Source organism: Acinonyx jubatus, chromosome A2 (genome assembly GCF_027475565.1).
Source record: "Acinonyx jubatus isolate Ajub_Pintada_27869175 chromosome A2, VMU_Ajub_asm_v1.0, whole genome shotgun sequence".
In the NCBI taxonomy this organism is placed as follows: domain Eukaryota; kingdom Metazoa; phylum Chordata; class Mammalia; order Carnivora; family Felidae; genus Acinonyx; species Acinonyx jubatus.
Window position 1 is genome coordinate 128,205,846 of NC_069383.1, and position 18,549 is coordinate 128,224,394.

At 43.3% G+C, this 18,549-nt stretch overlaps 1 protein-coding gene across 17 annotated transcripts in view; it reads left to right on the forward strand.

Moving 5' to 3' along the window:
• Positions 1-18,549, forward strand: part of FOXP1 (forkhead box P1) — a 591,936-nt gene that overhangs the window by 498,235 nt on the left and 75,152 nt on the right. For all 17 annotated transcript variants that reach the window (XM_053219058.1, XM_027042471.2, XM_053219069.1 and 14 more), the window contains 2 exons: positions 4,308-4,461; positions 10,065-10,269. In XM_053219058.1, coding sequence (XP_053075033.1) covers positions 4,308-4,461; positions 10,065-10,269 — 359 coding nt within the window. The remainder of the gene's footprint in view (positions 1-4,307; positions 4,462-10,064; positions 10,270-18,549) is intronic.

Genomic DNA, 18,549 nt, shown 5'->3' on the forward strand with positions numbered 1-18,549 from the left:
CAGGGAGGGAAGGCATGTAATTGTGAGATATCACTGTGCAGAAGGCTCTCAGCTTTGTTTTGCTGGCTGTTTTTCTAATTCAGTAGGGCTTACTCATCAGTGGCAGTTCAATGCGCGTTAATGACTCTGGGATTGCAGGCATCACTCTGGACAAAGAAATGATTATTGTGCGGTCAAAAGAAGTTCAAAGACAAGAAGGGAATTTCAGTTTTTTCCTTAGAGATCCACATTCAAGAGCATATAAATTAAGCCAAATGTTAAAAACCACAGTCTGAAAGCTGACTTCAAAGTCACAACTCTCTAATTAATGAACTGCGAGCTTCAGTTTGGACAAGTTGTGGTTTGATGCGCCCATAAATCAACATGACAGGCCTGTTTCACAGTCTCAGACAGTGCTTGTCATTGAGTCACATCAGATGTAAACACAGCAGAAAAAAGAAGGGATATGAAGGAGGTGCAATTGATCAACAGAATTGGTAAAAACCCACTTTTGAAGCACATTATGCATGATCACAGGAAATGGTTACAGCCTCAAGAGGTTTCCCCTTCTGCTGTTGCTTTTTTGAATCCGATTTCTAACAGCCTTCAAAAGGGAGAATAAGAATTATGGAGTTTCTCCCCTGTGGCTCGCAGGCAATAACCCCCTGTTGTTATTTTGTGCTTCTTTCTTTTCAAAGGCATCAAAATTTAGTTTTTTAAAGATCTTTAACTCTATATTTGAAGACAAACAAAAAAGGGCTGCCACTGTCATTCTTATCAGTTACCAGGGATTGTGTTTTTTCTTTCTGTTGCCACTTCTTATTAACCTCTTATTTGGTCTGTTAGACATAGTTTGGAATGCACGTCTGCACGCTGAGAGAACATGAAAGTTCAGATGAGCTCAGAGGGCAGATAAAGAAATGTGAAGGCGAAAGTTACACAGCAGAAGGAAGGATAAAAGTTAACTCGCCCAAATTGCTGCTGTCAGCAAGGGGGGGCGTCTCGGCACACAATTAGGATGGTGGTGTCCGAGTCTGGAAAGGGAGCCCAGGAGAGAAGGGAGAACTCTGGACCAGAACGAGGAGGAGGTGAGACCTTGTAGTAGCCTTTTCAGCATCTGTAGGACAGGAGCTTTGCTGTGGTCCCATTTTTGTCATCCGCTCCCAAGGCGAACGTGATACAAGACATGGGTCGTCTTCACATCCCGAGGGGTAGGCAGACCGGCGGGCGGGTCTCCTTGGATCCCCCCATGTGTGTTGGTGGTGCCCCTGGAGTTGGCCGACAGCTTTTGTAACCACGATGAAGAGACCCTTATTTTCCCGAGGTAAGGGGGCAGTCTCCTGAAATGCCGATCCAGGTGGTGGTCCTTTTGTGCTACAGTCAAATGGAGTCACATGGTAGCAATTTCAGGATGTGGACTGGTGGTTATGATTTTAACAAGGTTTGAGCTTGGATGTTGACAGATGGAACAAGTATATTAATTTACTGAATCCCCAGTCATTAGTGGCTCATAATTTTGAATCGTCAGCCCCCGCCGCCGCCACCCTTTTCCCCTTTTTGATGACCTCTGCAGTAAGACACTTGATCCCGAGCCAGAACAATGTATCTTTACTCAACTTTTTTCTAAAGTTGCCTCGAGATGTTTCCTCGAGAAGGTTAGGCTCCCCACGGAGTTAGACCTAAGACCTTCTTAGGAGACGACCTTCTCTAGCCCCATACAGCTTCTTCAGTGACTGCCCGTTAATATTTGACAGAACGGGTATGGAAAATTGAAGGCAGAATTAATTTTAAGTCAGGCTACCAAAAAAAAAAAAAAAAAAAAAAAAGATCCCATCCTGTGCGGGTGAGGTAGGCTCGGTTGATTGTTTTAAAAGGGCCGTTTGTCCGGGCAGTTATGACAGTTTATGTTAGGCAGCAGGGAGGAGCCGAAGAAAGGAAAACAGACCTTTGACTGCAGCTCTAGGGAGGGGATCTGAAATGCAAGGTTTATCAGGGCATTTTAGTATTTTAACACTGACTACTGACCTGTCCAGGGGACTGCGTGGAGACCTTTTTTGTGTGCATTCAATTGTGAGAAGTAAACAAACTGGCTCGTATCCTGTGTTTGGTAACTGGGTGGGGAGCACAGTTTGGCAACCAGTGTTGCTTTTAAATTCTTTCTGTGGACAATGGGCCTTGTATACTTTTATATCCTGGCTTTTCAAACGTGGACAGCTTTCATGAGCTTTTCCTAGGGATGGCCACGGAGACAACAGAAAAGCCATCAGTCATTTTATATAAATACAAAATTTTTAAACATTTCATTTACAGTAAGACAGGAAACACTCTCCCCAAACTCCAGCACACCCTCTCCATTATTTTTGACTTCAAGAAGAGCTGGTTCCTCGATCTTTTATTGTGTATCCATGTTGTTTTTTTTCTCTTCCTTCCTCCTCCTCCTTTTTTTTTTTAAGTGTCATGAATTAATATCTGTTGAAGAAGTGAAAAAATCATTTTGACACGAATATAACTATCATTGGGTTTTACATTAATGTGATAACTTGGGAAGGGGTGAAAACAATTGGATCATTTTATGCATGCTGTTCATAAAATGAAAACACTGGCTTTTCATTTAAATGTATTTAAATTTTTGTTGTTAGTGGTATAGAATTTGTTTTTTGGAGTGAAACTCAATTAACTTTCTCAGTGGCACGGTAGTAAGTCTGAAATTGGTTGCTAATATGAGAATGACGGTTTTTACTGCAAAATAAACTGCATGGAGACCGAAAGGAAACCACCATTTTTCTCTTCCTTTGAACTTTTGCATCAGAAGGTCTTGATGCACATAGCATTTTATGGATGTATCAGATCAAGGTCATGTGTTAGGTTAAGTGAATGCAGTTGTTTGTAAAGTATAGTTATTAGAACCTCTGAAAGGGTTGTGTAGTCCCTCCTAGTTGCGAAAGTCTCCCTGATGTTCTGAATGATACTCAGAATTAGGAAGGAAAACGGATCTTGTTCTTTTCTCTAAGAACCTTTTTCTTGGGCCACAGTTTGGGAAGGGTTAAGGCTGCTTTCATAATTGTTAGCCATAATGTGGCTAAGACCTCCACCTCGATTTGATTCCTAGTAGATTAAGGATATTAGATAATTTCCTTCTATTTATTGTACTACTGCGCTGTATTATCTTTCTATCACTCAGATAATTACTGAGGAAATCTACATTAATTTTTTTTGGCTGGAGCGAGGCCTGCTAAACACAGGAATGATGTATTGATGTTTTACACAACAAAAGTTTTCCTCCTGTCATTGTCCAATCAACAAAAAGATATTTATCATACCGTAAAGCCCCTTCTTTTCAAGAACAAAGCGGGGCGGGTGAAGCAGGACAGGGGAGCTGACCTGGGGTTTCTGAAACTCAAGCCAAGTGAAGGCATCTGAAGCTTAAAGTGTCCTTCATATTAAACACTCACAGTGGAGTACGATGTTGTTTGCTAAATTATGAATGTGTGTAATTAAAATCTAGTGGCTGTTTCTATGAAAGATTTACAATGTTATTTCATCGTTTGTCATGGCTAATTAACAATATTAGATGAAGTTTTTCTTCTTCAAAGGTCTGAGTTTTTCTCATTTATTTATGTCAGGAGTGATAAACAGAGTAGTTAAAAGCTGCCGGTGCAGGCAAGAGGAAACCAGCTTGTTATTCCATACCCCCCCAAGGTTCAGGGTTCAAATCCCTGCAGACTGGAATGGTGCATTCCTTCTCTGTAGTGTGAGTGATTGAACATTGGAGAGTCTGGAAGTTCACATCTCGACTCTAAAACCTCAGGACTTTCTAACTGTAGGTTTTGAAAAGCTGACTGGACCAACAGAGTATATTTCTGGGCCCCAGGCAGCAGAAAGGGAATGCCTCCAGCATCTCCCACACCCTCCCCATTCTCCTCAAACGTCATAGGTGCTGTCCTTCGTTTTGTTTTGTTTTGAATTTTTTAATGTTTATCGTCATTTATTTTTGCGACAGAGCATGAGCGGGGGAGGGGCAGAGAGAGAGAAGGAGACACAGAATCCGAAACAGGCTCCAGGCTCCGAGCTGTCAGCACAGAGCCCGACGCGGGGCTCGAACTCATGAGCCGTGAGGTCATGACCTGAGCCGAAGTCGGATGTTTAACTGACCGAGCCACCCAGGCGCCCCGGGTGCTGTCCTTTTTGCACCAGCCTGGACGCTGAGCCCTCCGCCAGCCCCCACTAAGCCTCAGGCTTTGGCCGTGGCAGCGTGTTGCGAGACACCCACACTTGGAAACTTCCCCGGGAAGCGGCCGTCTCATCTTTTCCTTCCTGGTCTCTTACAGCAGCAGCAGGTGGCTACCCAGCAGTTGGCTTTTCAGCAGCAGCTTCTACAGATGCAGCAGTTACAGCAGCAGCACCTCCTGTCTCTGCAGCGCCAAGGCCTTCTCACAATTCAGCCCGGGCAGCCCGCCCTTCCCCTGCAGCCCCTCGCGCAAGGTAAGCCTCCGTGAGCCGGCCGTGAGCCTGGCGGCGCGGCCCCGCGAAGACAGTGGGGCAGAGGTGGGGCCGTCTGTTGGGACAGTCTGGCTAGCTCGTCGGTGGGGAGACGGTCCACCTGCAGCAAGCGTGTGCTGACTTCAGAGAAAAGGCTGCGTGAGGTCACCAGGATGAAGGGCTTGTTGGTGGCAGCTTGAAGACCTGGGGTGGTCTGATGCTGAGCGGTAGCAGAGGAATCCCACTGTGGCACCTTCTTGGAGTACGAGAAAGCGGCACCACCTTGACGTAGCATTTTAATCAGGTCCAGCGTTGTCGGCTTGGAATCACGAATGAATTTTCTCGAAGGCTCTTGTTGGCCACGTTGAGGTGTATTTTATGTCCTGTAACTTGTTCTGTTTGAAAGCTTAGCAGTGCTTCCTTAAATGCCACTTTTTAATTGCTAGGGATAAATCCAGGTTTATTTTTTGATCAGCGATCCAGATGCATCTCTTTGGTTGGGTTTTCTTTTTTTCATTGCTTATTTGCTTTCGTCTCTTGGTTGTTTTTTGTTTATTTTTGAGAGAGAGAGAGAGAGAGAGTGAGAGAGAGAGAGACAGAGAGAATGTGTGCAAGCAAGGGAGAGGCAGAGAGAGAAGGAGACAGGGGCTAGGAAGCGGGCTCCGTGCTGAGAGGGGAGAGCCCGACGTGGAACTCGAACTCACAGACCGTGAGATCACGACCTGAGAGCCAAGGTCGGACGCTTCACTGAGCCACGGAGGCGCCCCACGTCTGTTGGTTTTTGAGCAAGTTCAGTTCTACGCTCATCAGAACAGCTAGCACATCTAGCTCTTCTCTTCAAAAACTAGAGTTCCTTGAAAATGAACAAGATTTGATGGGTTTCAAAATTTCTTTTGAAAAGCCATTGACATGTTGTTACAGTGGGTGTTGAACATCAGAAACAGATGAGGATTCTAGCCATTTTAGGACATCGTCATGGTTTAAGCAACTCATGGACATGCGCAATGTGAATGCAAGTGGATTATTCAGAGGCAGAAAGAAGGAAAAGTATGGAAGGAAAGAAAGTATCCTGCCATGTTTTGAAATACCAACCCCCCGTCTTGTGCACGTTTCAGTTGCCCGCTCAGGGCCCCAGGCTTTGTAATTCTAAAGGCTTGGATGTATATGTTTGAGCCTTAAAGACTAGTAGCTAATTTTGGTCAAGTCTTAGATTCATTTACCTTCTGAAGAGGGTTGAAAATGGGGAACCTCCTTCACCCTTCATGGTGATTAAGACCTGCTCATTTGTTCAGTAACTTTAGATGTCATGTGAAGCCAGTGAGGCATGTCTACATTTGAATCTTTCTCGAGTCAACCACACCCAACTTCTATTCCTTCCGGGGTTTTTTGTTTTTGTTTATGTTTTCAGTGCTGAAACTGGGCTTTTCCCTCTCATGTCCCTCTTGGCCCTCCTCCCCTTTTCGCCATTACTGCCCAACTACTGGGTACATGATCAGCATCTCCAGCGGCTGTCAAAATAGAAGATTTGGTAACCGAGCAATACAAGGGGCGAGGAAAGGACACATCACCTAATGCATTTTTGTGCTTGCAAAATGTTACAACGTGCATTAATTACACCTTCGGGTTTATAGTTGGAAACATTGCAGGCTGTTCTGACACACCCACTGGACTCAGGCTTCAACCTCTCATCTTTTCCCACCGCTCCTATACTATTAAGTTTGCTCACTAAGGTTCATTGTTATAGTACATCAGTTAAGCTGTCCAAAAGAGGGCAATTGGGCAGTGACAAGACAAGCTCATGTGTAATGTGAAAGAAATGAATGTGGTGATGCATGAAGTGTAATCTCTGCAGTAACATATCAGAGACACCAGTAGGTAATTCACTAGTCATGGCATTGATTGATATGCTTAGCAATCTGCTAGAACTATTAGCCCCTGCACCATTAGGAAGAAGCGTATTTAAAATCTAAGGGGTGCCCTTATGTGTGCCCAAGATACGTAAATGTAAATCCAGTATTTCTAGAGTCCTGTTCTGGCAGTGAGGTGAAAGCTACCATTGTCATTGCCATCTTTTGTGGAATCCGGAGCCTGGTTTTGTCTCTCCTACCCCGTCGCCCAAAGTGGCTTGAGAATTCAGTCATGTTGGACTACAACACAATTTTTTTTTATCAGAGACATGATGGCTTAAAACTGATGTCATTATGAGGTTTAAATCAACTTTCTGCTTGCTTGAACATGGTCACCTGGGTATGGATGTACAAGGACAAAAAAAGGTTGATCAACTCTGTTTGTCTTTGAGCCAGTGATACCTGGGGTTGTAAAATTGAGTTCCACGAGCAGTAATCTGTCAACTGTCCCCACAACATACATTTTTTAAGCCTGTGTCTGCATTTTCTTTTATAATGAAGGGGTCGGTTGTCCTGGAAAAAGAAATGTAGTAAGGCACAGAGGTTATGTGTTACAAATGCCAGTGGTGGCCACTTTGTGATGCAGTCACCAAGGTTCTTTTACATACCTGCTCATGGCCTTGGCTAAGTCACCTTAAACATGTATAAATATGAAAGTATGAATAGACAGTAATATTTCAAAGGCCTTTTTTTTTGCCTGAAGGCATTATGTTATGAAATGGAAGGACGTTTTTGTTGTTTTTAAGAGTACTCTAGAGTCTTCTCCGGTTTATATAATGAGCACATGGGCTTTTCTCTCTGATTTCTTGAAGCATCTGAATCCACCCCCCACCCCAAAATCAGTAATTCCGTATAGAAGTATATTTTCATTATTATTCCCACCTTTGAATTTTTAAAATGGGAACTGTAGATTACATGGTTGGTATATATACCTATAATGAATTTAACGTGGTACCGTTATTCCTTTCTACCACATTGGAAATATGTGTGATGCTTTTTGGAAAATTGATAACCGTTTAGTCTGATGAGTGACTAGCTTGCCTTTTATCTGTCTTAATTCTATCATGAGATCCCGGCTGTCAAATAGCAGCATCCTCCTGTAGATAGTACGCGCTGAAGTAACAGTTTAACCTCACGAACAAGGTGTAGCATTGATGGAGGAGAGTGATTTGACTGCCTCTCTGTAGATCAGATGAGGATGTTCTTAAACGTAATTATCACAGTCAAATTTGACCCCGAAGTATGCCTGTTGTCAGTGAGTTGCTGTTTTATTTACCATTTCCCCCTGTGAGTGATGAAACGCATTTGCCAGCCCACTGGAAGAAAAGGAAAGTGGAATAACATTAATGTACTCTTAGGTGTAACAAGTGTAACAAGACATTTGCCTTTGTCTTTATTGGCTGGATAAACAGCTTGCTGTTCAAAGAACTTCAAAGTTCCACTTTTCTTGGAGGGAAAGTGTTAACGCAGTTGTTCGAAACCGTGTTCTTCCATTTTTTTCACCTCCCATGCAGCTGACCCAGAAATCAATTAGTTTGAGTTGAAAAATAGGCGGCTTGTTCTTTTCATGTGTATTTACTCCCCAGAAAATAAAAATAGGTGTTGACTTGTGTGGCTTTCTATCAATATGCTATCATCCACAGACAAGCCCATTCACTCTTGTTTCCATTGAGTAAACAGTGGTCGGAGGGTCAGCCATATTCACAGGTAATTGTTGGTGTGCGGACATCAGTGGCAGGCCTGTTAGCTACAAACACATCCCACATGTCACTTCGGAAGGTGTTTGAAAATAATAGCCCAGATGCAGCAGAACCGGATGCGGGATTGTGTAGTGACCTTTCCCTTTGTTTAATTTGCCTCCGAGGCTTAATTTCAGGGGACAAGTAATAATTGAATATGCCTAATAACTAAATGCTCATTTGGGACAAAATCCATCAAAATATAATTGGCATTTGATTTTTATGAAGGGAGAAGAAAACCGAGTTGGCTGTTGAGGATGCGTTCTAAGAATATCTGACCACTTAATGTATCATTGGAAGCCTCCTTTTATAATATATATTAATTGCAAATACTTGAGCATTTGAACATTTTCGTGGAGAACCGTTAGGAGAGACCAACTGTTTTTGTTAACGCTCCTCTCAGAAAGGCGGGGAAGGTTATTGGTCTGCTGTGCAATAATTTACTCCTCTTTGATATGCAAACGATCCACGGTGAATATAAAAAAATCCTATCAGACTCATTTCACAGTTCTTAACCACTCGGATTCTCTGGAGTCCATTGCCTCATTAGACCAGTGCTCTCCAATGCTAGCATAATTAAAATCTTTAACAGTTTAGCAAAGTAAAGATGTTTGGCTGATCACGTTGAGATGATTATCTATCCATTGTATTCTAAATGACAAAAATAAATTAAATTTAGACCTTGGCATTTTTTATTATGTGTTTCAAATGAATATAATGCACACAGCCTTCTTTTTTAATTCAATACCTTAGGTTTGGTAAGAAACACGCCTGTTTCGGGTGCTTCTATATAGTCAGAAAATGGCAGGCTTTCTAGGATAGCTGTGTTACAGTTGATTGAAACAATGAACTGCAGTCCAGACATCCAGTTCTAGTGTGGAATTGCCTTATGCTGTACAGGGTTTACGATTTCCTTTCGCTGTCCTTTAGAAGGAACTGCTGTTTTTTGTTTGTTGGTGTCGTGAGCGACCATGTAGAATCTTTTTCTTCTCTGCCTGTATGCGCTAGCATATGCATTGAGGTGGGATTTGGAAATCATGGGCTGTAGAGGCATGCCTCTAAATAAAAATGATGAGGCCATGATAGCGAGATCGACGTACTGATTCTGTCTCCTCTTGGGGAAGATACAGGTTGACACTTACTCCTCAAGACCCAGGTCCATTTTGACCCCCTTAGGACACGAGAGAACTTTATTACTCCAAGTTTATTTTATGTTTCCATTTTATTCTGCAGTGGTTCATTAGCATTGATCTAAGAAATGACAGTAATAATAGTGTTACTTGTTAAAAAAAAAGTTACACAGTTTTTCAGTAGACACATCCATCAATTAAGCATGTGGTGCTAGAAACCAAAATTAATGAGGAAGATAGGTGTGTTAATGAAATAATCATAGTATAATCAATTTGAATGTTAAAAGTTGAAAAGCATTTCAGGAAGACGATATGAATTCATAATTTATGTCTAAAAGTGATTAATAAAAACTATATTTAATAACAAAGCTATTTGTCATCATTTAAGACTTAAGCACAAAAATTATTCATTTTGTGGTTCCTGTTGTCATCATAGTAGAGTTGAACGAATTTATTTTGAGCCCCTTCTTTGTGTCTAAAAATACAACATCTATCTCCTTTTCAGAAATCTAGAAACAACAGTTTGGATGGAAGCATACCGTCTCTGCAAAGTAACTGTGTTTGGAATCCTTTCCACAGAGGTCTTCTATGTGTGACGAGGGCACTTCACCTTGGCTGTTCAGTGGGGGGACATGGTTGTTGCTGACCGTACTTGCCTTACTTGGGAGGGGGGAAAACGCACGCACCAAAAAAAAAAAAAAAAAGAAAGAAAGAAAGAAAAAAAAAACCCTAACACTAGGCTTTGTTTACTGACTCTTTGATTTAATTACTGTTTGAAGAGGACGGAATTAGCTGTTAATTGATTTAATTATCCAATTTGTTTGTTTCAGGCATGATTCCAACTGAACTGCAGCAGCTCTGGAAAGAAGTGACAAGTGCTCATAGTGCAGAAGAAACTGCAGGCAGCAATCACAGCAGTTTGGATCTGACCACGACATGTGTCTCCTCCTCTGCACCTTCCAAGACCTCCTTAATAATGAACCCACATGCCTCTACCAACGGACAGCTCTCAGTCCACACCCCCAAAAGGGAAAGGTAGGAATGAGCCGCTGAGCTGTGTCCAGAACGGTCTCTGCCACGGGCGGGGTGGGTGGCCGGCCTTGTTCAGCCATATCTCAGCGATCCCTAATTGGATCCATGTGACTTGAATGTGCCTATAATTACTTTAAGAATGTGTTCAATATGGTTTGGGTGTGAAGCATCTAATTATTTTCACCTTTTCAACATGGAATTAGCGCTTATATAGGTCTACCCTTAAGCTTAAGAACCCAGGCAGGTCTAGTTTTTCCCTGCATGGGTTGGATTTCAAGGGTCCAGGCTTATTCTTTGGGCCAAGGGCTCACCCCACGCAAGCTGAACTCCTGGGCTCGAAACACCTTCTAAGGGAGTAGCAGAGTCTGGTACTAGCAATTGTGAGTCACAGGTCAAGAAAAGGTAGCATTTAGTCGCTCTGTACTGCCCTCCTTGAAGGCCTTTTTCATGGTGAATACTCAGCGAAGGTTTGAAGGATGGAGAGCTGGAAGGGGTCTGTGTATATGCACACACAATCCGTGTATATCCACACAAATTAAAAAAAGAATAAAGTCTTCCCTTCCAAAGAGGACTGCAGTGCTGTCTCAGTTGCTCTATTCCCGTTAGGAAGTGAAGACTTTATATTTTACAATTGCCCTCAGCTTCACTCGAATGTTAGCCGACGCCACGTTTGTTTGAGATAGCCAGAATACATCCTGGGAGCAGAAGAGGTCTAAGAAAATGAAGCTGTTAATTCATGCTACTGGATCTCAGCACCCAAAAGCATTAATACTACTGTTGAATGCTTTTCAGAAGTGGAATATATATAATGCTCCTAAAATTAAAAAGATTTATTTTCAGTGTACTATTTTTAAACCGTTTCCCATCTATTTCGTATGCCCAGCTTCTCCACACAGAAGAAAAGAGACTTTCAAAGTAATGTGTGATAGTAAATGTCACTTCCAGCAGTAAAAACAAATTCTGTATTTTGTTTTTTTTTAATAAAAATGACTCAGTGAAAGTTTTTTTTAATTATATTTTTCACTTGAGCAATTACAAATATAATTTCATATATTTCGTGAAATATTGAGCATTAAGAAGCCCACGGGTTTAATTAGATTTGTATCTCTCTACCAGCAACATTTTATCCATTTTGAGATCAGTAATCACAGAAACTGCTATGTGAATATTTGTGCCTGTGTGTGCGTGTGTCCCGTTCAAGCTTAAAAACGTGAGAGGGTCTGAGAGATGGAGATAATCTGTTTTAACCGAAACTTGCTACGATCCCTTTAAGATCACTTGGGAGTTTCTGTGGCAGACGTAGGGGAAGTAAAAGGTGTTTTAAATGACTGTTTGGGACAATTTGAAGGATGGAATGGTGGACTGTAAGAATCTGTGTGGAGCCATTGGGCCACATGTGGCTTCTGTTGTTTCCAGTGAGGATAGATTTGTATGTCCGGAGGCCAGTCTTAGCTCTTGCTTTATTATCTCTTACGGTGTCTTTGTACTTAAAAAACAAACAGAAAAACCCTCAACATTAAATAGCTTTCAAAGAAAGGTTCCAGGCTGTCGTCCCCTGCTGTACTTGCTTTTGGTGTGTAAGGCTGATGATGCCCATTTACTGCAGAGTGATCGAATTACATCTTCATGCGTAGGCAGAACGGGCCATCCACTAAAAAAATGCCGACTGATGCACTTAAGGTATTTGTTGCAATCTTGTCGGCCATGTGGAGCCTGCACGGATTTCCTGTGACACAGAAAACTCTTCTTGTTTAGATGCACTGTGCTCAGTTTCATTCTGAAAGGTTCTGTATCTGCAGTCAGGTGATAGATTAGCAATGAGGCAGGTGGGAGAAGAATAGCCCTTTTCAAACATCTTAAGGTGTATTTGAAAGTAAATGGATCTGATGGGCAGTCTAATTCCAGGAGAGTAAGTTTGTTGGAATATTTCGTTTTTTATGGTCCTTCCTTGGCTGCACAACGGTGAGGCTTAATCTTCATTATGCTACCTGGCCAAAATTAGAATATGGATCGGAAAAGAACTTGGGTTCTCCTGAGCCTTAATCTGGCTGTAAAATCAGGCTGAATTTCCCAGTTATGCATGTAAAGAGGAGACAACTAGGACATTATATGCCACTCCTTAATATCTGATCTCTCAGTTTATATCATAGGGTAGGTTCCTAGTTGTGGCTGAATTAAAAGAAAATTCTAGTGACCCTATCTTAGCCGAATGTAGTGAACAAGACAAATGGGTACCTTAGGTTAGAGATAATTCAAAAATTACAGACTTGCAGAATCGATCATTAAAAATTCAGTTATTAGTTAGCCAGCTTTGTGTACGTACAGGTGCTTTTAATGAGGTTTTATCTGGTTTTACCTTACGATTGTTTTTTAAATCAGGAATGTGGTATCCTGTTCAGTGGAAAATGGTAAAAAAAAAAAAAAAAAAGCCATCAGTATAAAAATACGTTTTCACCTGTGCGCTGCCCAGAGGTTTCTCGCAGGGGTCCCTTGGAGAATTGTCACCCCTTCCTTGGCAGTGCATGTGTGAAACACGTAACTTTGTGGGCTCTCCGTTGACTTCGGCATGGTATCCTTTCCCCCTCTCTGTCCTCCTGGAGCAGTGTCTGAACAAGCAGAAGCCTCTGTCGCACTGAATAATAATCTAGCCCTTCAAACTCCCATCTCAGGTGACCAGCTTAGGAATTCCTCCTGCAAGGATTCAGGAATGCCCTGTGTGAAAATGGGTTGGAAAAAGGCAGCATCCTAGGGGTTTTTGTTTTTTGAAGTAGTCACCTGTCTGACAGTCTCACCGAGGTCACATATTTCTGTGTCATTTGGAAACCGCCTCGCGCCCCCCCTCCCCCCCCCCCCCCCCCCCCCGCCGCTCTTGCCCCCATGCGTTTTGCGGGCTCCTGTGAGCAGCCGCTGTAGCAGCAGCTCTGGGGTCTGGTGAGCTGCAATCTGTTAAGGAGATAAATAATGTGCTTGGCACGACACTCCTACTCTCCTCTTTAATTTGTCTTACACAAGGAAAATTATAATTAAATCATTCAGGGTAAACCCTTGAGTGCAGAGAAGGGAAAAAACACACTTTGGGAAAGATTGCCAATAGAAACCCACTTCCCTGTTGCGCAGGGTAGAGACATTTATCAATATTCAGCACTATTACGAGAGGAGCGGCCCATGTGATTTGTGAGGCGGATGCCAACGCTCAAATCAAGGCTTGTTAAGATCCTGTCCCTGCGCAATCACGGACATTCAGCATCATTAGAATTCAGTACTGGCGCCGTGCTTCGTGCTTTGATTTTCTCCCAGTGATTTAATAATGTTTATTGTGCTGATTATATATACATTCATTGGTGCAATAAACATACCTCGGTTGCCAGCGCCTGGGAGAAGCGTGGCGAAGGTGAAGTTCAGCGGGCAGGAGCTAGAGGTAGCTGAAGAGGAAGCAGGCACGTTCGCCTCTCTCACTGCCATTTTATTCCCGCGGACCAGGGAGCCGTGACGTCTTAGACGAAGAGATGAAACTCAGACCTGGGATACCTGTGAACGTGAAGCTGTGATGTTGTTTCCTTGACTTGCCTGACTGTCTTGCTTTAGGAAATTCCAAGTTTTGGTGTGGGTAAACAAAACCAACGGAATGCAAATGAAACATTTATTAAAATGCTAAATTTAGTAAAGCCCTTTGAGCTTCTTGGATCAAAGCAGCTATGTAAATACAAATAGCAATTACTACTTAAGTAATTGCCTGAATTAAAATTCTAAATATCACATTATATTATGGTGCACTAGGGAAAGGAAAGTGAACTCACATTTAATCAGTTCTTTCTCTGTCCCGAGCACTGGCTAAACTCTTGTGTTTGGAGTGATGTCTCATTTTATCCTCGAGACTGCTGGGAAGCAGTCGGGAGTATTAGACCCATTTCACAGACAAGGAAATTGAATCATGGAGATTAAATAACTGACAAAGAGTCACAGAACTGGTCTGTGGCCTATCCAAGATCCAAATTCAAGCCCGTCTCTTACTAAACAGCACTTAAGGTTTTCATGCCGCCCAGAAGTGAATATTTAATTACGATAAGAATGACGCTCCTAAAATAAAGTTTAAATTTAATTTAAAGCCAACAAAATGTATGCTGACTTCACCTACTGTGTGCCTATCAGCACATTTTATAGGAAAATAGCAGAGTTTGCTCTTTTAAGGCAGTACTGGTATTTACTGGGCCTTTCCTAAAGGCAGGGGGCGGGTAGGATTTGTAAAATATAAACCACTCACAACGTGAAACAGCACAGAGGAAGCAAAAAGGAACCCCATGCTGGATTTGCACACAAACGCCAAGCAAGCCTCCCTCCCTCTGAAACTGTCCCGCCTTTACTCCTGGCCTTGTGAATCTCGCGTTTCCGCATCGAACACCTCATACGTTCTTTATCCTATTTCCCTTGTCCTCTGCAGTCTGCATTAGAAATATTCCAATTTTCTGACCCTTCCCAGCATTTTGCTTTCAGTTCAGCCGCCGCTAGCTAACTTGAGCGTCGCTGAGAGTCACAGCTGCTCTAGGTGTTAGCGTCGAGGCTTCCTTAAGCACCTGGCGGAAAAGGTTTCTTTCACCTTTGGCAAGACCATGGTTGTGCAGTCTCTTCTCTCTCTGCGGCTGTCCCGTTGTGCTCAGGATCAGGTGGCCCAAGTTGGGCCCCTTCCCTAACCTGCCCTCTGCCCAGTCCCCGTGTTCCTCCTTCCTTCTCGTGTGTTGACACAGCCCCTTGTATTCCAGTTGCTTGCGTTTCCCACTTTTCCACACTCCACAGTGGGCAGCTGCCTTCAAATAACCCCTAAAGGTTTTTGCTTGGCTAGTGCACTTTCAGACACGGTCTCTGTTTCTGATTTGTGGCCTCTTGACATACTGCCATGTGTTTGACTACACGAACAATAACATTTGTGTTTCCCGCCCCACTCTTTTCAAAAGGCAAGGAATTCAAACGTGGACAGGCCTGGCATTTCATTTTTCTTTCTTTCTATTTTTTTTTTTTTTTTTTTTGGAACTAAATTCTCTGTTGATGAATTGGTATTGGTGTTCTTGGTTTACTTGCTAAAATTCTAGAAGTTTGTTTGTAGAACTGTCCCACTTATACACGCCTTTATCTGTTCCATGTTTTCATACTCATGTTGCTGGACTATTGAGCCAGAAATGTAGGCAGTCAGCTCTAGGTCACATTACTCTGAACAGCTCTTCCTCATTTCAACTGTTGTTGTTTTCTTTTTGAAAACCAGATGATTTCTTCTCGGTTTCTTCTGATTTGAGGCATTTGAACCAACGAGCTACCCCAAATCATTATTTTCCATTAGAGCATTCCGGAGAGCATTCTCCCGTCAGACCGTCCCCGATTGTCTTCAAAATCATTACTGCTCCCTTCTGCCATTATGTGCTGGGGCAGCTGATCTGTAATAGAAGTCAGCCACTTATGGCCTTCCAGCCACATCTGGCCCGGTGCTCATTTTGCAAAATAAAGTTTTATTGGAACACAGCAATGATAACTCATTGACACATTGTCTGTGGCTGCCTTCATGCTACAGCGGCTGGTGGGAGCAGTTGCAGCAGAAACATGGCCCATAGTGACTAAAATGTTTACTGTCTGGCCATTTACAGAAAATAATTTGCAAACTCCTGATTTTAGCTCTAAGCAAAGTGTTTCTCAGGTTTCCTGATGATATTTTCACAGGTATTTTCAAAAATACACAGCTTCCTAGGCCTCTCTCCTGAAGAATTGGATTATACCCGTCTGCGATGGGGTCAGGAATTGGTATTGGTCACACCTAACCTATGTTCTTGCTACTCAGTGGCCGCCGGCCAGCAACTTTGGCATTACCTGGGAGGAGCATGTTAGAAGTTCAGGGTCTTCGGGCCCACCCCAAACCCACTGAGTCAGAGTCTTTGCTTTAACCGGATCCCCAGGGCTTGCTCAAATTTGAGCAGCAGTGCCAGTGGGCATGTTCACTTCACCTGGGTTTGGGCGCTGTTGGAAAGGGCAGAGTTTCCCCCCCTAAAATTGGATTAACATCCCAGACGTATGCAGCCCACAAAGCTAGTGATTTGCCATTCTTGGGTGAACCTAGACATTAGCGGTAGAATTGCCGGAAGGAATCGCTAGCTGGTATGGAATGGTGATGATAACGCAGCTGCTGTTTACTGAACTATTGGTTAGTGCTGGACACATGCTTCAAGGACTCCACGTAAGCCCCGATACTGATCTTCCCATTTAATCCTGACGGTAACTCTGTGGGGTCCTGTCTTCTTTGTACGATGACATTTGAGGGCTCAGAACACTCGTGTAGCTTGCACCAGCAACACAGTTAGTTGGGGTACCAGGCAGGGACTGGAACGAGGGTCTCTCCAACCCTCAAGTCCTTGCAATGACTGTCATAGTGGAGTCGTTCTCAAGTAGGCTCTTGATCAGCACCACCTTGGCTTCATCCCAGACTCCGGGGTTACGGTCCCGATGGGGCAAAGCTCCGAGATCAGGATGAGGCCATAGCCTTGAGGGGTGAGAGCCTGGGGCCAGACGTATCTGTTCAGCCATAATTTGGGAGAAGCTCCAAAGGGTCTCAGAGAGCAGCTCTCCTCCCTTGCGTCGTCTTTTTGCAGGGAGGCAGATGGGGTGACTCGCGGCAGAGAATGTGAAGAGCAGGCTGGGCATGGCCTGTCGCGTGTCGTGAGGGACGTGAGTGAGAAGTACATGTCGCCAGTCGCCGAGGCCTGAAATACAGGTGCTTCTTAGCCCCAAAGCAGACTGGCGGGAGCGACACCTGTCGCGTGTCTGTCTGTGTGGGCAGTAGACTATGTAGGGCAAAATCGTTTGTGTTTATATCAGGAAGAAACAGCCAGGTCCAATCAACATTTTGTACCACCGACGTGCTGCTGGGTGTTTTGTGAGCATGATGCTTAGAAGAGCTGCAGTCCGTTTGTCTCATGCTTAAACCCTGTTGCTTCCGGGTCTTAGAAGCAGGGAAGAAAGGTTCCGTCACGGCAGGGTGGCATGGTGTCGTCTCTTGTCATTCATACATAGGATGGGGGGAGGGAGATGATCTTTACAATATTGGCATGCCATGAGGGATAGGTTTATGGATTTTCTTGACTGTTCACTTTGTGTGGTGATTAAAAAAAAAAAAAAACTCAGCCATTATTCTCTAACAGCTGTTGTATCTTATCTCAATAAAGTGGCTTTTACCATAACACACCATCATTAGACTCCATAAATCTTTTTCTATTTATTGTGTTTAAACGATACATGCTTTCCAATAAAATGACATCATCGCTCTAGAGAGATACATTCATTGGATAAGTTTCTCTTAGATTGGGTTGATTTTAATGTTTTTTCTTGGGATGTTATATAATATGCATCGTACCCATGGGCTATTTCATGTCTAATGTGCCCAGTTTCTCCTGCAAAACTATGTTTGAGCCCCCGCTTTTCTCTCGTCATGTAGGATAGATATTCTTTTCTGTCGAGTTGGTCCTGCTAATAGGGTTTTTTCTGCCAGATCCCTTTGCTGGCACCCACCCATGTTACAGGTGTTTACACTTGTGTGGAAGGGGCACAGGCCCCTCCCAAACACACATTAGCTTTCTTAACCTTTCTCTTACACTAAGAATGTGAAGGAAAGCACATGGCAGAACAGCGAAGACCAATTTGGAGGGAACCCTGACAGCATTTTCCCTTGTACCTTAAGAGTATCTTGTTGAAACGCACACGTAAGAACTCAAGTTACAGAACACTTTCCTTTGGTGGACACGGGATCCATCCAGAAGTGGAAAGGGAAGCCATGGGTCTACAGAAAGCCATGTGGTTTGGTTTGTCCTTAGCGTTCTTCTCTTCTCACTTAAATGATGAGTAGCACTGTCTTGTTTTTAAGCCAGTAATGGGGCCACATGAGGGGGGACCTGCACAGGAGGCTCAAATGAAAGTCACGTTCTTTTTCGAGATTTCCAAAGCTGTTTGGCACTGGCTTCACCCCGTAGCCTGGCTCTGAAGCTGTCTCCGAGGGAGCCACCACCGTGCTGACAGGCTCACTTGGGTAATGCAAATGAGCGTGTTACATATGTACAGCAGTCCTGAGGTTCTTTATTCCACCCCCCTTTGTAATCAGTCAAGGCCTAACTATATTATAAAGTATATTCTCCTCATTAAAACAATAGTGGAAGCTCACAAAGGGAAATTGTTAATATGTGTTCCAGCTTGTCATTTCTGCCTGTGTGAATAAAGAAGATAACCGTTCCTTTGGGAAACTATTTCGGGAATTGA